The sequence below is a fragment of the Peromyscus maniculatus genome, chromosome 11, assembly GCF_049852395.1.
Source record: "Peromyscus maniculatus bairdii isolate BWxNUB_F1_BW_parent chromosome 11, HU_Pman_BW_mat_3.1, whole genome shotgun sequence".
NCBI lineage: Eukaryota > Metazoa > Chordata > Mammalia > Rodentia > Cricetidae > Peromyscus > Peromyscus maniculatus.
In genome coordinates, this window is record NC_134862.1 from 39,624,691 (window position 1) to 39,648,311 (window position 23,621).

General features: G+C 38.9%; 1 protein-coding gene across 1 annotated transcript in view; it reads left to right on the top strand.

Moving 5' to 3' along the window:
* Thsd7b (thrombospondin type 1 domain containing 7B) overlaps nucleotides 1-23,621 on the top strand; it is an 852,383-nt gene that overhangs the window by 598,596 nt on the left and 230,166 nt on the right. The window contains exons 13-14 of the mRNA XM_042258057.2: nucleotides 11,363-11,557; nucleotides 16,235-16,501. Of these exons, the coding sequence (XP_042113991.2) occupies nucleotides 11,363-11,557; nucleotides 16,235-16,501 (462 nt within the window). The remainder of the gene's footprint in view (nucleotides 1-11,362; nucleotides 11,558-16,234; nucleotides 16,502-23,621) is intronic.

The following is a 23,621-nucleotide window of genomic DNA, read 5'->3' on the forward strand; positions in this document are numbered from 1 at the left end:
TGATGTTGATTTCATTCTCTCTTTTTTTTTTTGTTTTTTTGTTTTTTTGTTTTGGGTTGTTTTGGTTTTGGTTTTTTGAGACAGGGTTTCTCTGTGTAGCCTTGCGCCTTTCCTGGAACTCACTCTGTAGTCCAGGCTGGCCTTGAACTCACAGAGATCCGCCTGCCTCTGCCTCCCGAGTGCTGGGATTAAAGGTCATTCTCATTTTTATGGATAAGGTAATACTCATTATGGTAGACTGAATATTGGTCCTCATGATATCTAAATCATAATCCTGAGAATATGTTAACCACAATGGTAAAAGATATTTTATAGACCTGGATTTGTTAAAACTACTAATCTGAGATCCTGTGGGTTTCTCCAGACAGCTTTTCATCACAGTAATTCTTAGGAGAGGGTTGTGGGAGGTGACATGTTGTGGGATATTTGTACAGTGTCAAAATGTATTGCTGTGATTAATGCAACAAAAAGCTGAATGGCCAATAGGTAAGTAGAAGGACAGAGAGGACTCTGGGAAGAAGAAAAGTGGAGATGCCAGGAAACGTGGAACAGGCAGGATATGCAAGAGAAGAAATAACAGCCATGAGTCATGTGACAACACATAGATTAATATAAATGGGTTAATTTAAGTTATAAGAACTAATTAGAAATAAGCCTAAGTTATAGGCTGAGCTTTCATAATTAATAAGTCTCCATGTCATTCTTTTGGAGCTGAAGAGACAGAAAAAGACTAGCTACAGTGATATTGTAATGGAGCCCCAGGGGCAGATAGGAAGAGAAGTGAAGATATTTTTGGAAGTGAAGTCAGAGTAAGGGACTGTGAGCTAGGAATGGAGGTAGCCTCTGGAAATTGAGAAAGACAAGTCCACAAACTCTCTAGCAGAGCCTGCTAGATGAACCTGACCTGCTGCCATTTTGGCTGAAGGCAAATTTTAGAGTTTTAATTGTGAGAACTCTCATAGAATGAATTCCTCTTCACCCACTCACTTAATTGGCCATTTATTACATCAGTAACAATCAACTAACACACCCTGGACAAAAGCAGGATCAGAAACATCACAGAAACGTTCCTCTTACTAAAGGACCAGGGACTTTGGCTACCCCATCATTGTGGTCAACTATTTGTTATGGTAGGAGGACAGACCTGACTTTGTATATATTTTTTAAATTTTAAGTTATAGCTTTTAGCTCTTTGAGATCACAAACAATTCTTGTGTTCTAAATTCTTTCCTCAAGGTACCAACAACTTGGCATTGCTACCTCATACATCGGACTGAATGTGCAATGCCAACGTTGTTGGTGAACGGTCTACAGAAAGCAGCAGTGAGAATAGAAAGCCAGCTAGCTCACTTGACACTTTTTTCTCCTTGTAGGCACCATGTGTTCTGGCCCCCTGAACACATCCTATTTACCATTCATGCATAGTTCCTTTCTGGACCCTTCTGACTACTCAATGCCCGAGGCTCTGCTGCTGTGCTCTTGGAGAGCCTGGGCATTGTGGATTTTTATTTTCATGCTTCTTACATCTGCGCAATTGGAGCACATGTACAGAAAATGGGTCAAGACAGTTTGCTTGCTGAGCTATTGCGACCCACTTGCAGAGCTCCTGCATGTGAGTGCAGGGAGTTCTAATCCTCATCCGAGGCCACCCACTTTTGTAGGACAGCAATGCTTGTAGACTCAGTCCTGGGGACCATGACCTCTTGAAAGAAATTCATTCTCGCCTTTTCTTTCCATGATTAGGGCTGAACTCTGGTCAGAAGCAACTTTACAAGAGTAATTTGGATGTCCTTGGTGAAGGTGATGAGCTGGGACAGATCTGAAGGATCAGGCTCCATCCTTATCTTGTCTCCAGGCAGAACATTATCATTTCCTGTCATAAGGCCACTAACCCTTGTCCTCATCACAGCATAATTGAAAAGAGGAGAAACTTATCACAGCGTGCCTGGATATCAAAGATTAGAGGTGAAAGGGGGCAGGACCAGCCATTTAGTAACAGCCAAAAAATCTGCGATTTCAGTTATCAGTTCATCCTCCATTTTAAAGACTCAAATACTCACAGAATTCACGTCAGTTTTTTCTTGTTTCTGTTCCTGAATTTACAAATGTCTTATGCTCTATGACCTCTTCTAGTAATTAATAACACTCATGTCCCCTCTAGTCTCCCCATGCATTCCTTACTTGAATAGACACTAGAATAGGCAGATATAGATATCAAGGTTTGGGGAGAATTTCAGGTCCCCCTGCCACAGCCAGTCTAAGACACCTGATTTTTTTATTTATTTAATTTTAATTGTTTAATTTATTTATTCTTTATTTCTGTCAAAGAAGTCTCATAGTCCCTGCAGCCACTCAAAGCTATCTGCCCAGAGCTTAAGAAAGCTGAATTTAAAGTAATGCCTAATGACGAGATCCTTCTGAAGCTGTTTTCAATACTTTTACCTAGGAGTGTGACCATCTCCAGTGAAGCCAGCAATCTTACAAGTATAATAAATGAAAATGTAATGAGGGATTGAATTACCACTTCCCTTAGAGATCAGTCCAGTTGGAAATACATGACAGGAAAGGTGGAAGAGAACCCGTCTCTTTACCCCAGTGGAAATCATTTCCTACCAGTACAGGAAAGTGCTTGGGAGGCTGGAAAGCACGAGAGAGACATTTTCCCCTGGACTGTGGCCTGCAAGTAATTTGTCGTGATCTGAAGAATCCAGGGCTTAGAATTCAACTAAGATGAAGTCCAAGTGACTCTCTCAGAGATAAATCCTCAGCCACGGCTTAATGTTCTTAAGTGCCCCATTATATATTATATTCATTCAACACCTAAGTCCATACTTGGTCCATACCCTCAACCAAAGCTTTCCCTGGGTTATTACCATTATGGAAAGGACAATGTTCTCCTATTATCTGTCTTCTTCCCTGTAGCTGTCATTTCCATGCCCTAGTAGAAGAAATCAGGTGTATCTATCATTATGCATATGTGTACTTGTATGTATACATATCTGGATCCTCCTGTGCATACATGATGCCTTTGTTAGCATTCTGATCTCTTCGTGCTTCTCTCTCTCTCTCTCTCTCTCTCTCTCTCTCTCTCTCTCTCTCTCTCTCTCTCTCTTTCTGTCTCTCTCTCTCTGTGTGTGTGTGTGTGTGTGTGTGTGTGTGTGTGTGTGTGTTCACCTCAGTGTGTGAGCAACTGGATAGATTGATTTAAACAATCCTGTGGGTCAGAAGTTGTAGGTAGGTATGCACAATCAAAGTTTATAAGCAAGATATAGTATCTCAACCACACTGCATAGGAGGAAAATGACTTTTAATGGGTTTACTTCTGGTCCTCAGACATTACTATTTTTTGCACCTTAAATTCACTGCTCTTTCCATCAGTAATAAAGCCCGAATTGTTATCATGATTGGAAGACCTTTGCCATATGAGTTAAAGTCTTACTAATATTTAAATCCTCCTTAATTTAGCATTAGCAGAGAAGAGCCTAGTAGCTTTTATAGTGGACATGACTACCCTGTATGTGTAAGATGACCAACACTTTTATATACAGTCTTCACTTTCTCCATCTTCACTTCACTCCCTTCCTCAGTGTTCTTGAAGATCTTGAATCTTAGCATTTCCAGGAAGAGTTCCCATCAGGCCTTGGATTTAAGTTTCTACCTTTCCTTGGGGTTGGGATTTTTTGCTATAGCATACAATCCTCATTCCTATAGATACTAAGTAGATCACACAGCTTTACTCATAATACACAGTATCCTCCAGAGGCCCTGCTGCTTTTAGACGAGGCTACTGAACTCTGCATTGTAGTCAAAGGCTCCAATCACACTTAGGACTCAAGTGGGTCAATGAGATTTGGCAGGTCCTTCTTGAGCCAAGAACTGGAGAGAGTGAACTCTTACCTGCCTCTTAATTCTGTTGAAGTAGTTATTTGAGTGATAATACAGTGTTCTAATCCTGGGCTCATATAATTAATGTAACATGTGCTTGGCTTTGTGTTAAGCAATTCACCTCAGTGGATTTATCAGTAGATTTATACCATTTAATAATGGCAATAACCAGCCTATTTTCTTGAATAATTTGAGTCTGAAGAGCAGTACATAAACTGCTGAGTCCATTGCAAAGAGTGTGTGGTCACCCTTAGTTCTGTTTGACACTCAAGTCTGTGGTTTCATAAGTAGACTCTTGCTTCTGACTTGCTGTCTGACTTAAGGAGACCACACACTGTTAATGGCAGTCACAGAGCCATATCATTGGTTACATGCAAGGAATGTAGTTTAAGAATATCTTCTGCCTGTGGGTTGTACAATGGAAAGGGTATGGAATTAGCTAATGCCTCTGGCTTCTGGGTCTCTCCATTCATTCTAGTGTTTTCTCTCTGCATTTCCCCAGACTTCGTTTCCCATGATTATTTTCAAGGGCCGTAACCTGCTTACTCTGTATTTTATTTAGCACTTTCCTATCCTACAGGGTAATCCAATGAACATTCAATAAGTTCTTATCAATACAATTATTTATATTAGAGCATTTCTCTAAAGGCTCAATTGTCACTTGTTCATGTTTTTCATTTCCAATGATATTTTCACACTTGACATTAAAAAATTTGAAATAAATGTGAAAACCATAATTCCTAGTCAAAACTGATGAATGCATAGCCTGTGTTTTTCCAGTTGCTGCTCACATTGGGTTTCTATAACAGAAATATGGACCTCAAGGGCTGTGGGTGTTATCAAGTTTCCTGCTTCAACAATACACATTCTGTGACCCCTAGAGACCTTGGATGACTATACTGGATTACACTACCACACTGTCTTACATAGGAATGATATACCACTGATCTGCTCAACACAGTCCTGTTAATGCTATGCATGAGGTCACACCATCTATGGTCTATTAGTTGATTAGTGATGACTGTCGATAACTGTAGCATGTTAATCAATGGCAGTTGAAGCAAGGTGTTCACCTGCTTTACCCTTCAGATAGTGAGGGCGGCTAGGTGACAAACAGGGCACGGGGACCAGTGAATCATGAATCTAATTAGTCTTATCAATAAAAACTAGGAGTCAAATATCAGGGTAATAACTTGGAAGATCAGAGAGGATCAGCCACCAGTGACTTTTTACGTCTCCAGATCCTCCCACTGAAAAGGCCCAGATCTTGTCCCCACCCCACCTTGTCACTTCCTCTCTCTGCCTCCCTAGTGCTGGGATTAAAGGTGTGAGCCTCTCTCAACTACTGGGATTTAAAGGTGTGAGCCTCCCAACTACTGGGATTAAAGGTGTGAGCCTCCCAAGTGCTGGGTTTAAAGGCATGAGCCACCACCATCTGGCCTCTATGACTAACTAGTGACTAGCTCCACCCTCTGATCTTCAGGCAAGCTTTATTCATCAGAACACAAACAAAATATCGCACAACAGAACAGCGTGTGTGTGTGTGTGTGTGTGTGTACACGTGTTGCTGTGTGTAAATGTGTTGCATGCACATTTGCTTGCTTATATTCAAAAGACATTTAAAGTATAATCATGATAGAATGTATTGAGCCTATAGTATATGTAAGACATCATTTAGAATTCACCACTCTATTTTCATGGAAGGTCTTGTACATATTTTAAAGGTAATAAGACTAAAGTAAGAACAGTGAAATAACAGACCTAAGTCCTCTGAGTTTGCAGTTGATATCTGTACCTTTGCCATTTGGTGACATGGAGAATTCAATCGGATGCTATAGATTATCTTTCTTACCACCTTCTTCTTACTTTTTTTGAGAATTACATACATGAACATAATGTATTTTCATCATACCCACCTATTACTCCCCTTCTCACCTCCCCTTGTGTCCCCTAACATCAACCTTTCAAATTTATGCCCTCTTTTTTATAATTATATATGCATATACACATCATATACACATATATGTATACTTATGTGTCTGCATGTACACACAGGCACATGTGCACACACACACACACACACACACACACACACACACACACACACCCTGATAAGTCCAGTTAATATTGCCACTGCATACTTGGTTGTGGGGCTGACTTCTTCAGCATGACTTTATCAGGGTACTTATCCTTGAAGAAAACTCACTCTCCTTACATCAATCAGCAGCTCTATAAGTAGGGGTGGGACTTTGTGTGTCTTTGCCCATCTATGCTGGAACATCGGCTGGTGTGATGCTGTGTAGGTAATAATTTTCTTAGAAGATTGGGGGTGTAGCCTCCATGTCAATTCCAAAAGACAATATTTTTTAGCAATCTTCCTAGTTGTCTCTTAAGATCTTTCCAGCCTTGGGTGTAAGGGCTATGTTACAGATGTCCCCTTTGGGGATGGGCAGTCCACATCTCATTCTCTATATCTAGGCCACTTATGGTTCTTTGCGATAGATTCATTCTGTTGTAAAAAGAATGCTGTTAGGTTGAGGGGTGAAAGCTATACTTAGCTGTGAGTGTAAAGATAACAGTTTCAGAGGAAGTTGGATACTTACCAGTTTAGCAAAATGGTAGCATTATTTCTCCTCCAGTGTCTATGACCTCTTCCACCATGCATGGGTTCTTGGTTCTCTTACTTCCTTATTCATTCCTTTACTATTTTCTAATAGTTTAGTATAGACTTTGCAAATCCAGTGCATTCCAATTTAGATGGTTTGTAAAATATCAAAGTATCAGTAAGTTTTTATTTGTCATAGCATCCCAATTCTAAACTTATTCATGAGAAATTATAGAAAAGGAATAAAGTATTTTCTTGTCGTTGACAAAATTCTCATTGATATACATCAGGGATTATATTTCAGATGCTGGTGCTTTTTATAATTATTTAAATTTCTTGTCTTGTTATTCAGCGTATTGTCATCTTGGAAAAAAATTAACTTGGCAGGACATAGTTCTCTAAATTGACTCAAAATTGGTTATCTAAATGTGCAATTCAAATAACATTTGTTTGTGCCCTACATTAGATAATGTATTTTGCTATATTTGTCATTGACTGTGATATTCCCAACAAAGAAGATGCAGGTGATGTTGGCTTGATGTGCAATGAATTTTTTTTTACCAAGATGTGGATAAAAAACAAAACGAAAAATAATTGAAATGAATGAATAGCTCCACCTGCTTCAGAGCAGATGTACAAATGGGAAGTATTGTGTGTTTCCATTGTCATATGGACTAGTTTCTTGGCCTTAGAGCATTAAATGGTTTTAGCTTGCACCAGCTCTAAAAAGGATTTGTAGTATTCACATAAACTTGCTCTCTCTTGAGCTCCAAATAAAGTAAGAAATTTAGAATACAATAAGAATAGGACACTGAAAGGGGCATGAATTTATACTCTCCCTGCATTACAGATGTTTATAGTGTTCTTACTTGCATTGATCCTGCATTTAGGGATCATTGCACTTTATCACATAGCATCTATTAATGAATTGTAATAAAAAGTGCCCCAACTGTGATTTTTTAACAGTATGGCAAATATACTTTAAAATATATTGTAATAAACCACAAAATTAAAAAGTAATGGGTAAAATTCTAGACATATAGCACATAACAAATTAAACCAGGATAATATAAACAGCTTAACAAACAAATCTCTTAAATACAAGAAAATTGAAGCAACAGAAAAAAAGTCTCCCTGCTTTAAAAAAAAAAAAAAACACTATACAAGGCCAGATGGACTTATTGTGATTCCCACCAGATTTTCAAAGAAGGACTACCACCTGTGCACCTCAAACTAATCCATAATTAGAAAAAGAAAGAAAGCAACCAAGCTATTTTCATGGAGCCAGTATTGCCCCGGTTCCAAAATCAGAGAACATAACAAAAAAGAAAATTATAGAACATTTTCCATGATGATGGTAGATGCAAAAGGTCTAAATGAAATACTGGCAAACTAAATTCAAGAACACATCAAAATATCATTCATTATGAGCAAGTTGATTTCTTCCCAAGTGTGCAAGATTGGTTCAACACATGCAAATCAATAACTATTTTTCAGCATGTAAGTAGACTTAAGGACAGAAATTACACAATCATCTCAATATATGCAAGGAAAAGGCTTCTGCAAAAAAAAAATCCAGTATCCCTTCACAACAAGTGCCCTGAAATGATGAAAAATAGAAGGAACCCATCACAATAAGGTAAAGGCTATATATGAGAAATGTAAAGCCAATGGCATGGTAAATGGGAAGAGACTGAAAGCATTTCTACCAGAATCATAATAGGAAAAGGGTGTCCACTCCTCCACCTTATTAATTAGTTAGTGCTTGAAAACTTAGCTAGAGCAATAATGTACAAGAGAGAAATTAAAAGGATGTGACTAGGAAAGGAAAATGTCAAATTATTTTTTTTTATTTCAAATGGCATGATCCTACATAGAAAAGACCCTAAAGACTCCGTGTGAAAACTCTTACAGCTGATAAACACTCAGGGAAACTTGACAAGTTATAAAGTCAACAGTGAAAATCAGTTGCCCCCACCCCTGACCCCATATGCCAATGATAAACATGCTTTAGTACAAGAACAGGAAGACAACCTCAGTCATCAGTCATCACAGCCCTAGGAAACACCTAAATGAACTAATAAAACACCTAAAAATGAAGTTAACATAGAGAGAGGAAAGACCTTCCCAGTGAAAAAATTAAAACCGTGAAGGAAGAGAACGTCTTCAAGAGATTGTGTGAGGAGACCGAATGAAATTAGATTTCTGTCTCACACCTCTATACAAACCAACTCCCACTGGATCGAAGGCCTTCAAATCGGAGCTAAAATTCTGAAATTGTTAGGGAGAACAACTCAAGAAATCATTTCAAGATGCAGGAATAGGCCCCAGCTTCTTGAAAGTGACTCTAGTTACTTGTGAAGTCATGCCCCCACCTGGTCATTTGAGTCTGTGAAGCTGAAAAGCTCCTGCACAGAAAAGGAAGGAATGAAGCAAAAGCCCACTGGATGGGAGAAAGCTTCGATAGACAATTAATACCTAGAATGTACAAAGAATTTAAAAACTAAATATTGGGAATCAATCATGCTACCCGATTCAGGGGGCTGGGGAGATGACTCGGTGGTTATAAGCACTTGTTGCTCTTGCTGAAGTTCCAGGTTCAGTTCCCAGAACACACACGGTGATCTGCCACCATCCATAACTCCATTTCTAGAGAATCTGATAACGCGCGCGCGCGCGCGCGCGCGCGTGTGTGTGTGTGTGTGTGTGTGTGTGTGTGTGGTGTGTGTGTGTTATGTAACAACATTAAAGAAGAAAAAGTCATGAATTTGAGAGGGAGAGGAGTGAGACATGGCATAAGTTGGAAAGGAATGAAAGAGGTGAAAATGATATAAATATGATATTGATGTATAGAAGTCTTAAAAAATAAAAATTTAAATGTAAAAGATGATGTGTTATATATGCACAAAAGAATTTTATGTATTTTGTCATAAAGAACAAACTTATCCAATCTACAGGAAAATTTATCCAACTTCAGATTATCATTTTAACCAAATTACATCAAATTCGAAAAGATAAATGTGATGTGTGTTTTCTACTATTGATGGACCCTATATTTTATAAAATACATAAAATCATATATATAAACATGTATGGCATAAAAATAGAAGTGTAATTGTCTAAGGGAATGATGGCACTAACGAGGGATAGGAAGGGAATGGAGAACGGAAGAAAGGGGGAGGAAAAGAGGGGGGGAAAAGGGAGGAGGGAAACTAATTGTATGGTTCAGTGTCAAAATACATTTTATACTAATATGAACACGTTCAAATGAAGCCTAGGACTCTATGCAACAAATACATATCAATAAATGTATTTATAAAGATTGCTCAGAAATATACCAAAAGATAACATACGTTTACAGTGCTGGAAACTGGGGACAGAGGAAAAGGAATTCTTGTACACTGGAGATGGGAATGTACACAAATTCAGTCCTCATAAGAAACCATATGGATGTTCCTAAGTAACAAAATTGTCCTCTAGGCTAGGGGTCACATATCAGATATCCTGCATAGCAGATATTTACATTACAATTCATAACAGAGAAAAATTACTGTTATGAAGTAGCCATGAAAATAATTTTATGGTTGGGGGTCGCACCGACATGAGGAACTGTATTAGAGGGTCATGGCATTAGGAAGGTTGAGAACCACTGCTCTAAACAGTATCTCTAGTTATACAAAGGAAATGAAATCATCACCATATAAAGGTTTAAAAACTATTAAATTAACTCACCAAACAGATACCATGTCCAATAGCTAAGTGTGGGTAGTGGTGTATGGCGGGTCAGAATCATATGGAGGACTTAGAGAAAAACGTGTTCCCAGCTATGTTGCCAGAGATGCTGACACTAGTGTATATACTAGCACAGAACCATGGAAACGAATTGTTCAAAAGTAGCCTGTCTGGGGACATTTCAGATGGTAACAACCTGAAGTGGTATGTGTTAATAGTAGATAATGGGTAGACAGGCCAGGGAAGCCGCTATACAGCCTACAATCAGGCACCTACAAAAAATTTTCCAGTCTATTTCCAATAGTGCTGAGACTGAGAAGTTTTTATCTAAGTAGAGTTGCTATCTACCCTATATGTCTTGCAGAGTTCATAATTAATCAAGTGAGTCAAAGTGTCAAGTGTTCTTAATCAAGGATTTTAAATGTTAGTCCAAAGCATCAAAGAAAATTTCACAAATATTCTACCTCATAGTTGTTAGTAATGATATGTCTAGACACATTTCTAAAGAAAAAGGTTGTGGGAGAAATTTTGAGAAGCTGCTTGAAACAGATGTGATGTTTGTTGCGGGAATCATCTGGTTAGATTATGGCTATTCTGGAGAAATGATTTAAAAAGTTAACTGATGCTTAAATATTAATAAAAGGAAAAAAGCTTATTTAGAGTTAGCAGAAATTCCTCCTTAAGTACTGTGACGTCAACAGAACTTCTCCCATCCCTTAGCTGTCATCCCACCATCCAAACAAAAGAAAGCCAGCCCAACAAATGTCCACACGACTTTTTAACAATGGGTTTGTCCTTTTTTACCCTCATCTCAGCTTGTTTCACAGACACACTTTCCTACTTTTATTCCATCTCTAGGGATCAAATGCTCCTAAGGAGGAAATACAATAAATTACTGGAAGTTATTTTGGTTCCTGTCAATGCAAGGTTTGGATTAATAATGAAACCAATTAAATCCTCAAATACCTCCGATGGCAACAATAAAAATTTAATTTCCAGGGAGCAGTGAGGTTAGCTATGTTGAACACCATATGCAATCACATATTTTCAAGCACTGGGGACTTCTACTGTTTTGTCAAAGAAAAAGTACCTCACTGGTTTGATCCAAGTGATAACAATAGAATGTGTGCTCTTTCCTAGCTGTCTCATGCATCTCTGATGACAACCAGTCTGCAGAAATGACAGAATGCCTCAAGCAGATGAATGGCATGCCACCCCTGGTGCAAGAATGCACCATTCCCTGTCGGGAAGACTGCACCTTCACCCCTTGGTCTAAGTTTACACCCTGCTCCAAGAACTGTGAAGCAACCCAAATCAGGAGACGGCAACTCACAGGTAGGGTGTGCCTGCCATTGCTGCTTCAGCCAAGGCACTCTGCTCCGAATACCTTATGTAAAACACAAGTTCCAACAGAAAGAAATGTGATTCACTATCTCCTTCCTCTGCACTGTGAGTGATATAGTAATGTGTATGTTCCTGGATAATGAATTCAATATATCTATCATTTAATAAACAATTGCTATAAACATACAATAAACAATAAGCAGTACACATACCCTTAAGACTTGCAGCAATGGCTAATTCTTAGTAGATACCTGGCTAATATTTGTGAGGTGAATGGAAGATAGGACCATTGATGTCAATTAAGTTTTCTACATAGTTTTATAATCTTTATGTGCATAAGGTGAATTTTATGCAACAAATTACTTTGCATATCCCATGGCAAAGTTCCCGGTGTGTTATCTTAGCAAAAGTTTGGCAAGCTTAAAAACAGTCACTGCTATTTCTTTCTTTCAGAAAGAAGGTGAAATAACTGACATTATTGTCATTTGCCATTACCTGATAAGCAATTTGACCCTTTCAGACTTTAATGGTATAAGGTAAAAGTCAAATTACACATGCGGATTCTTTTGTGTCTTATTACATCCTGTCAGAATGTAATAAGATACTGTGTATCTCTGCAAAGGTTAATAGAAATTGAAGCAGATCCGAGTTTAGTTGGCACACTAGAGCATTTTTTTTTTGCTGGCAATATAAAAATAACTGCTGCAAAATTTACTGTTTGTGTAGATAATGTCATGTGATTTCTCTTAAGTATGTATGTATTTGTGTTTTAGGAAATAAAATTCAGGGAATGTAGAACCAAAAAAAAATGCCAAAATAATCATTGAGATGATGTAATTGGCATCAACATTAAAGGATTTTGCAGAGATGATCATTGGTTTTTGTGGGCAGTTCAAAGTCACTTGGTTTCAAGATCCACTGTTCAAGAGCACTGTTTACCTGACCACATTAATAATTCAGCTCTCTAAAATTGGTTCACTTGATAGACTAGAGCTTCTGCAGAATTTCGGCATACATACTACACCTAGAAATCTACACACCAAGTGAAGGAAAAATATATAATCAGAAGAGAATTTGCAAATGAGGGATGCTGTCCTTCCTGCTTTGTATAAAAGGATTGTCCATATCTAATTATATGTAACACTGCTTTCATGGTTCAGATAAAAACATCTCATAGAAAAAGCAATCCAATAGGATAAAACAAACATGACAGACCAAATCTGAACTTAGAGACCCGTCTCCAGCTCCATCCTGCACATACACAGTGTGTCTGAAGTCATTACTCCAGCAGCACTTCACGTCTCGGAGGTAAAGGAGAACTTCCAGTGGTGAGAAAGATTGTAGTTAGTAGCCAGGGTTATCCCTTGTCTTGGAGGTTTGCTAATGATATTTAGCACCTGTAAAATAAGAGGGACTGTTTTACAGCCAGCACCATTTATATTGTAAATTGTTAAAAGTTGAATGAATTTGAATTTTAAGATGTATTTTCTATAAAAGTACATATTGAAGTCTGTTATAAATTATCCTACGATTCAAACTTAGTGATTACTTATACTAAAAGGCTGCTCAGGATTTATTGTTTCTTTTACTACCTGCTACTGTTTTAGCTAGCTAATTGATTTTTGCACTCCTTCTGTCTAGATGACAACACAATTGATCTATTTCATAAAACACATTAGTCATGAAAAAACAAAGAACCATTTAGAATAATATTGATAAACAAAAAGCCAAAGACACATTAAAGAACTAATATTTATTTTTGTCCCACTTTCAAGGCTTATTATAATGATGTTAATTCTCATGTTTTGACTTTCTCCCATGATATTTGGCAGAAATCTTAATGCATATTCTCTAACATTAATCCCAATAGGAGCCAGATGACTTAGACCATGGGACACAGACACACAGCACGTAGGTCCTAACACAAGGCACTCTGGTGACTATTGGCCATCTAGAATATCACCTTTTGTATTCCAGCTCCTACTAAGGGTTTTTAATTTACCATCTAGGTGTGTTCCTTATTTGTTTCTAAACTATTCTTTACAGATTCTAGATGGAGCGATAAGTAAAGCAATTGTTTATTAAATGATAGATATATTGAATTCATTATCCAGGAACATACACATTACTATATCACTCACAGTTTGACTTAAGGGGAAAGGTCCTTGCCTTTGTGCTGGGGACTGATTTGTTTAGTCTCGCTTGGTCTGAGTCTAAAGGTCAGTGCTGGTTTTGATTAGAATGCAATCAAAGTGAAGCCCAGGTACTAATGTGTTTCTTATTGGGGGAATCCTTTCCGCATTAACTCACTTCAGTCCTTCTTCAAACAGGGTGGCCGTGTAATTAAGAGGGAACTCACAATCAGAGACAGCATCTATTTGTACAGGATGTTTGTTCCCTGCTAACTTCTGTTTTCTTTGTCGATGAACATTTTTTTCCTGGTCTTCCTTCTTGTCATCCCCCTTCGCCTCCTATTGAGCTCCACTGTAGAGAGAGAATTAAGTTGGAGACTTAGAGGTGTGAGCACATAGAAGGGTGTCTGCTAGAAAAAAAAAAGGAAGGATGACTTAAGGGTTCCTGGAACATTATTCTAAATGTTGTCATTAGTCCTATGTAGGGATTGTACCAAAATAATTCAGGTGTGACCTGGTAATCTCCCCCTGGCATTGTTGGCAAACACAGGGGAGACTGAGGCAGAGGGTAAGGTCAATTTTACTGCAATGAATTCAACAACTGTTTTAGGTACAGGTTTCTAGCCACTGGTCCAGAGACTTGAGCAAGAAATCTTGGGTAAAATTAATAATTTGGAGCATAGGAATTATAAATAGTAATTTAAGCTCTATTACATGAGCCCAGAGATGAGAACCTAGCAGGGTCCAGTGAGGAAACTCATCAGCCCAGTGCAGTACAGAGGGAGAACATTCACTAAACAAGTAAAGCTGTAATAGTGAAATGTGGCTGGTGGGATGGTAGAACCCAGAACAGGAGTAAGGGACAGAAGAGTGTATTATGATGGAATATAAGAAAATGTCAAAGGTAAGGTGATAATCAGCACTCTGAAAGATCACTGACAATCAAATTTGAAAGACAAGAAATTGCTTTCTGATGCATGCATCTTTGTTTTATCATTTTGGTAAAAATGATGCCAAGGCCCAGGATAGGCTTGGAATCCAAGACTAAGTAGGCTGAAAACAAAGAGGAAGATGCAGAGACAGAGATGAAGTTCAATAGCATTTCCTGTGAGGAGTACAGCTCTAGCCACGGCTGGTAGAAAGGAATGGGACTATGTAGTGATGAATGTCATAGCCAGGAAGTTTTCAGGGCAGTGATGATATCTGTGCTCATCAAACTGATTCTAAGTGTCCCTAATGGCAGACATGAGTGAATGCAGCACCCTGAAAGGCCAAAACATGGTTCACATCATGGTAGAACAATCCTTGGTAAAGGTATAGTTCACATCAGGTAAGAGAGATTCAGATTTCAAGGGAATCCTTCCAAATTATTTGTAAGCATAAATAACATGCTCATATGTCAATCACCCACCAGGCAACATTTGTAGAGTCATGCATGAGGCAGACCGTGTGACAATGAGAAAACTGCCCACACATCAGCTTATATCAAGTATTTGCAAGATAGCCATAAAGCTCACAAATGGACCGGTAAAGCTGCCTATGACCTGTATAACCAGAGATGACTCAAGCTAAGGACTCACTAATGAGAGACGAAATGGTGAAATGATTTCATCTAGGAAAGTTATAACAACATAGAGGAAACATGTTGACAGAGAAGTTGTATCAAGTCTCTGGCCAGGCTGGAATTGGGAAACATGATATTCAAGTAGTCACAGGTCTGAAAATGTTTCTACATTGTCATTACTCAAAGATGGGAATACAGCTAAAAGTTCTCCAAAGTTAGTAGGTAAGATGAAGTCACACCAGGATTCTCAAGTTCAAAGGGTTTCTCAAATGGAAGTGACTGATTTTTCTCTAACCACAAGGTGGGTTCTGGTTTTTTATTTCAAATCATTGCTAATTTTAACATTTATAAGTTGTCTGATTTCAGGAAACAAAATGAGTTTCACTTTGTGCATACCATGATGTAACCTCTACCTTCATTTTGAGTTTCTCTCATGATGTGGAGAAGATAATTTTGCTTTTTGGAGAAATTAATTTGTAGTTATTTGCAGGAAAAGGAAAGGGCTTACAACTTATGCTTTTATTGGTTTCTCTGGAAATCATTCAAGAAGACAAGAGTAACCAAACTGTGGCTAAATAAGTAGAGTGACAGTGACATTACCTGAACATACCCCATCTTGTCTGAGTCAGGTTTGCTGGGTTAGTAACGAGGTGGGAGAAAAATATAAAAGAAAATAGCAAGAGTTTTATAAAGAGTGAACTGGTGTAGCAAGCATGATGCTTTGTGCCATGTTTAAAACAAAAATCACTTTTCTTTTCAAATTAATTTGAATTTCATGGTTTCTCAGAATACTGCTTACATTGTCCTAGAACTTATTTCCATTTCCATGGCAAAAAAAATGAATTATAAAAAGGATTGAAACTTTATTTAATGATTAATGTTCAACTGGTTGTTTATATTAAAAAATGTGAGTGGCTTTCAACAGAAAGAACATCAGGTACAAAATTAACACCACTGTGTGTCTTATAACAGGGAAAAGCAGGAAGAAAGAGAAATGTCAGGATGCTACCCTGTACCCTCTGGTGGAAATGGAATCATGTCCCTGTGATGCATTCATGTCCCATCCTTATGGAAACTGGTCAGCTTGCATTCTACCGGAAAGCAAAAGGGATCCTCAGCGAGGAAGCTTGTGGGCGCCAGGAGCTGACAAAGAATGTGGAGAAGGCGTGCGCTATCGAGCAATAGCATGTTCTGATAAAAACGGAAGACCCGTTGACCCCTCATTCTGCAACAGCACTGGTAAGGAGATGGATAAGGAGGAGCAGCTAAGAACTTGTACAGCTCTCGGGAGGTTTTCCAAGGTCTGGAAATTATCGGAGAGTCATTCTGTAAGAATGACTATCATTCTCATTTGTCAATAGCATACTGCCGGGTGAAGATCTGAACTACACCAAAGGCAGATGCTTGATCCCGCTAGTCTTTCCTTAATTGACCTCAGCTTATTGGTCACTTGCTTCCTGTTAGTCAGCAAGGTTGTTTCTCTTCACTGAGAAAGCTCAAGCCCCATGTAAATGAATACAGATTTTATGGTGGTTTTTTTTTCTTTTTCTTTTTTTATGCTTTCACCATATACATAGGGGGGAAAATCAACATTTGAGTTTCTTCTGAGGTAGCTGATAAAATATCAGTTGGAAAAACTGACTTTCAATGTTTCCAGTGTAAATATAAATGCACACAAGTAAATAAAATAATAGAAATGAATGGGGCCACCTGGGTGAGTCTTGTTAGATATTATTTGGGGAGAAGATTGAATTTTTGAGCCTCGGAATGTCTGAGCTATGAGTGACTGGAAGGCTAAATTCACCTGCTGTGCAGGTGGTGAACAAAGCTGGGGCTGGCAGTCCGGATGGAGGCTATGCATTTCTGGCTTAAATTTTCCCCTTATGTTACCTTTTATTTACAAGAACAAATAAGGTATTGGTTTCAGAGAGGGAGTAGACAAAGAGGAAATTCATGTTTGGTTTATTGTGTAAGCAGATGGATAGAATTTAGTCTTAGCCATTGATGTCTTGGTTTTAGGCAGCTTTTTCATTAATAATAGAAATGGCAAAGTAAATTTGGTTCTAAGGTGAGAGTAAGGCAAATGGCAGTTGTTTTTTATAGACAATGTGCAAGTTCATCTCTGGGTAAGACACACCCTACCATTGTTTACATGCAACTCCAGGGTCAGGGATTCTTTGAATTACTGCCACTGGTGCCAACATCTGGCTCCTTGGTTAGTCTGCAGAACTGTATGGAGTGATCTGACTTTTATAAATATTAAATAGTAAAAAATGAACACATTCTAAGGAAGTCAGAGTTGGTAGCATTCATCTTTCATTGTACACTTGTTTTATATATTCACTATGTAAAAGCATATATATTGAATATTTGCTGCATATCTGCCTTCTCCCTTCCAAACGCTAAGTAGGCTGAACTCTGCTAGGCTCCAGAGATTTAGGATCATCCGGCTGTAGACCTAATTTTCTTCAATAATTTGTGTTCACTAGTGTAAGGTTATTGAGGGACCCAGGAAGAATTTTTACAGTAAGAGATTGACATTTAAAGAAGCACAAAAGGAATGTAAGTCCTGATTAGCTCTGAGGATGCTGACTGGAAAATACTTGGCTAGACCTTAGGGAAGTCCCCACTGGAGTGCTGTCAATCTGTGATGAGAAAGATGAGAAAACAGGAGAGTAGATAGTGCATACCAAGACCATTCCCCTCAGTAAGATCTCAAGCCGGAAGTGTGCTCCAGAAAATAATAGTACAAAAAGGAGCACTTTTCCTTTGAATGCCCAGTGAGGGAGGAGTTATACAAAGTGAGGGTGAAGTCAGGAGAGTCTTGGGAAGTCAGCTCAGAAGCATTGATCTCATTCAGCTGTGGCAATAAGCTAGGGAGAGGGAGTGGGAGAGCAACTGATGTCATTCATGTTTCAAAAAGACTGCTTCTAGGCACTGTCTGCAGAAAGACTTAAAAGGGGAAAGGGCACCCCTGGAATCTATGTCCATTTGACAAGGTTAGACATGCAGGGAGGATAGGAGAGGATGATGGCAATAAAGATACGTAAAGAACTGCCTTAAAGTGAAGACCGTAGAGCACATTGAAAAGATTCTTCACCCACAAGGACGGCCATCTTCTTCAGATGTTGTTATCTTAGTTAGCTCTTCCATCATGGTGACAAGATTCCTGAGAAAGCAACTTGAAAATCAGGAAATCTCCTGTGAAATTCATGGTCTCAGAGTTTTCAGTGTGTGGGCAATCATCATCATTGCTCTTGGACATGGGGCAGTCATGGCCATTGCTCTTGGACATGTAGTAAAGAAGCAACAGACCTCTAGGTTGTAGTAGAGGAAAGCTGCTCACCTCCCAGTTTCCAGGAAGCAGAGAGAGGGGAGAGGGAAAAGCTACAGCTTTCAAAGGTATGGCCCTAGCAACCTTTCTCCAAGTCATAGCCTTAATATGAACTCAGCGACAGAGGGAGCTAGTGCCCTCATGATCAGTTACCTCTCAATAGCACCACCTGCTGGAGACCACACCCTCCACGCATGCACCTTCCTGCAGAGCATTTCATATTCGCACTGTCACATTTCACCCCTGCACTAAGGACTCTCCCGTCTTGGCGCTGTGATAAAGTATGTGGGTGTGGCTAAAGCAGTTTAGCAGTGGAAGAGTTTAGTTTGGCCCTTGGCTAGAGGGTAAAGTCTATCCCAGCAGGGAGACATGGTGACAGGAGCTGCTTATGGATGTGGTGGCAGGAATATGAGTCTGCCTTCACACATCTTAGGGGACTGCTAATGCTCATCTGGCTTTCTCCTTTCCCTCATGTTCATTCAGTCTAGGACTTCAGCCTAGGAGATGATACCATATACAATCTAGGTAGGTCTCCCTCACACAGTTATTCCTTATGGAAACACCTCCATGGACATACTCAAGGTGACCTTGAAGTTTATTAACCCAGCCAAATTAGCCCTCCTGGTACCCCCAAACTCACATTGTTCTCACCATAAAACTGTACTCAGTCCATCTCCAAGAGTCCTTACATTCTTCTCATTTCCAGCATTGCACAAAAATTCCAAATTCAAAGTTTCTTGTGAGACTGCAGGTAAACTCTTAGTTATGGGCCCTGCAAGATCAAAATGAAAATACCTATTTCCAGCTTACAGAAGTAGACACAGTATACATTCCTATCAAAAAAAAAGGGGGGGGGAAGAGGTGGTATAAAAATAAGGAAGTATTAGACCAAAGCAAGACCAAAACCTAACGGGGCAAATATCAAAATCTTGTCTGTCATCCTCAGCTCACAGTGAGGGTAATATGAGCTTAAAAGACTTAAGAAGTACTACCCATGGCCTTCTGGCTGTCATTCCCAAGGCCTCTCCCTGAGGCTGGTCCTGCTTGTTCATAGTAGCTTTGCCTGCAGACAGTCTTTCTTTCCAGGGTCTTCATCTCCACCTCAGTTTCTCTCTCAGCTCCATCTATCATGCTTTTAGGAGCCTCTTACAAAGATTTCAACCTTCTGACATATGCTCTAGCTTCCTAAAGTGTAGTGGATATGGAAGAAGGCATTCCCAGGGCCTTGCCACCTAGCCAGTATAAATGTTGACTCTAATACCTTTCTTCAGAAAAGAAGGTGTATTTTGATACTTCTTAAGGGAGAATCCCAAATGAAACTCATGTGTAACTTCCTTCAACATAATTGTGAAAGAGGTATATGTTTATGTGGTGCAAGAAGATAAACAACTTGCAAACAGGTGATTTTCAACTAATCAATACTGGCTTCTATGTTTCCTTCAGGGCAAACAATTAAAAATCCTATGAAGACATGCAAAGTATATCATTATCTGCCATGCTTTCAAAAGTAACTTAGGGGCTGCGGAGATTGCTCCATGGGTAAGGATCCTTGCTTTGCAAGCCTGAGGACCTAGTTTTAATCCCCACCTTCCAGCCCCCAAATGAAGTAAAACATTGGGAATGGCATTGTTGCCTGTGCCTAATTACCTCAGCATTTGGGGATGGAGACAAAGAGATTTTAAGAATGCTGTTGCCAGCAAATCTCACCAAATCAACAAGCTTCAAGTTCAGTAAGATATTTTTCCCCAGGACAAGAAGAGACCTCCTATAGAGGTTCATGCACCCATATATCCATGTGCATCTGCATTACCATACCATACCCACTCATGCACACATACACACACTATAATACAATATAATATAACGTATGGTATTGTATAGTATAGTATATGATATGATATGATATGATATATGATATATGATATAAGGTGGGGACCAGCCAAGATGTGCACTGTCCACTTCCATTAGGCATTGCCCTGGAGAGTCTATCCCAGGCAATGTGGCAAACAATAAAATAAATGAAATGAAATAAATAATGTTTTAAAGTGCTTAGATTTAAAAGGAAGATGCAAAACCATTACTCTTGCAAATAACATGTGCCTGCAAAGAGCAACCCCTTAGGGAACCCTGTTTTCTCCAACCCTCACAGTTAATAAATGAATCCAGTAAATTTTCAGGGTACAATATCATATTTCAGAAGTCAGCTATAATTATATTAACAAGGAGTAATCAGAAAATATAACTAAGAAGAAATTTTTATTAATAATAGCATCAGAGTCTGGGTCCATGCTGCAGCCATGGGCCATGTCTAGGTGCAAGGTCCTATGGCAACCAAAGTCTGTATCAATGTCTGTGGCCCATGTTGCCACCAAAGGCCATATAGATGTATGTGGTCTGCTCTGCCACCTGAAGCTATGATGGTGTCCGTGGTCTGGGCTGCCACTGAGAGCCTTCTCCAGATCCTTGGTCCCACTGCAGCAAGGCCACGGAGGGCAGGCCACTGAGAATTTGACCATGTTCCAGGGAGGATATAGATAATACAAATTAGACTTGTTTTTTGGGGGGAGGGGCCTCAAGGATAGGGGGTTGGATATGGAAGGACTGAGGAAGTGAGTATGATCAGATTGCATGATATGAAATTCCAAAAGAATCAATAAAAATATTATGTTAAATAAATAATAGCATCAGAAAAATCCAATGTACTTAACAATAAATTTTAACAAAGTAAATTAAGAATATGCATTCTGAGTGCAATAAAGTACTGTTTAGAGAAATTGGGTACCTAAATAAATGGGAACACACAATGGTAATGGATGAGAAATCTTAAAAATGGTTAAAATTCAAGTGTTTCTCAGTTGACCTACAGATTCAGTGTAATCCCTACCCAAAGTTTGATTTGCTATTTGAATAAATTTAGAGATGATGTGAAAATAGTATGGAAATATATATAGTAAACCAAGAACACTTGGGCAATCTTGAAAGAGAAGAGCATGGTTCCTGATTTCAAAACTTCTTAAAAAGATGCAATTGATAAGACCAGGTGGTACTGTCATCAGAAAAACGTATCAGAACGAAGTAGAGCTGGGAATGAAGCCAATGCTTTCATTCATGAGCAATTGACATTCGGCAAGGGATCCAGGACAATTCCATAAGGAAGGAATACTCAATTCCAAGAGTAATGCTGGAAAAAGAGGACATGCGAAGGGATCGAGCTTAGCAAAACTCAATGCAAAGTGGATATTGGGCTAAATGCCAAAGCTTTAAAACAATAGGAGATAACATGACACTATCTTCTAGATTGATGTCAAACAGCATCTTCTTGGATGTCACACCAAAAGTCGTAGCAATAGAGAAAAATATGAAGTTGATTTTACCAAAAGGAGATGCTTTTGTGTTATAACAGATACCATAAAGAATGCATGCAAGCAGTGTTATCTTGATATCAAATTAAAAATGACTCTGTGATAAATAATACCCACACACACACACATACACACACACACACACACACACACACACACACACACACACACACACACAATGATACCAGCAGAAACATTCAGTTGCATGACTCTGTGGCACTTATAACATGAAATACATGATGATTTGATATGAAAATGTGATAGGTCACATTAAAGAATCAAAAACAAAAAGCATAGGGCTATCTCAGTAAATGTAGAAAAAGTCCTTGGAAACCTTCAGCATCTTGTGTGATTAAAATTTCTACATAGAGATGAGCATGGTCAGCCACTGGTTGTGAGCCCATATTTAACACTGGACTCAGCGGTGAGAAGTCTAAATATTTTGTCTCATTTTGGAATAAGGCATGGCTACATTTTCCTGCTAGGTGTTGTTGGGACAATTAGGGAAGAAAAGGAAATAAAAGGCACCTAAATAAGAAAAGAGGAGGAATACAATTGGCTCAATTATTCTGAGACTGTAATCTCATGGAGGAGCTAATGAAGATTCCAACAAAGATCTTTTAGAACTAATACACAAATTGCTTCATTTGCAGGCTACAGAAATAAGTTATATTCTATACAGTAAAACTAACTCTGCAGTAAAAAAATTAATCAACTGGAATAGTAAGTTACAAGTGATCTGATCAGGGAAATGGGAGAGGGGGTTTTTTAGGGAAGGGGAGGGAAGCAAATACAGAAAAATGTAGGAGGAGAGTAACAGAATACAAGTGAGCTGATAGGAGAACTAGGAAAATGGGGGAAGGGGGAGAGAGGCAAATACAGAAGAAGGAGGTAGGGGGGTAAAATAAGGATGTCTGAAAAAGCAACAAGGAATCATACTATTAAGTTTTTCTATTTACTGAAGAAAGGGTGGTACAGCTAATTCAATATATAAGTATACATACATAGTTTTAATAAACTTTCTTATCTGGGCTGATAGTGCTTCTTCGAAGAGCCAAAGACCACCTAACAAAAACCATAGCCAGCACCAGACATGAGAAGTCATCTTTTGAGTTGTTTACCAAGGCTGTCTGAGAGATTGCAGCCTATAGTTGTAGCCCTTACCTAAGGTGGAAGGTAAGTCCCTATTGCTGAAGACACCATGTACTTCAGAAACAGAGCTCAGAGACCCTGAGCTGGAACTGATCTGAATGCTTCTTCCTGCAGGAATAGCTTTCATGATACCAGAAGGACCAGGTAACTTAGAAAGGAGGGAGGTAAACAACAGTCCTACTGAGCTATGCCACCTAAGAACCATATCAAAGACCAGCATGGCACAATAACCCTAAGGGTGTAGTAGGGGCACACATACCTAGGCAGTAACCAACATCTCTCTAATTTGACTAAGACCCATTCAACAACAGGGAAACCATGACTGGTACTGGAAATGTAGATAACTACTCAGGGTTAGTGAAGTCATGATGATTGGAGGACAATCTATAACCACTAATTTACTGAAACAACATCTTACCTAATAACAATCTACAAACATTTGTCCTTATACACACACAGATAAGTGTAGTCTTCACCCTTCATCAGAGAAGCTTCTCTTTGCAACAGAGAC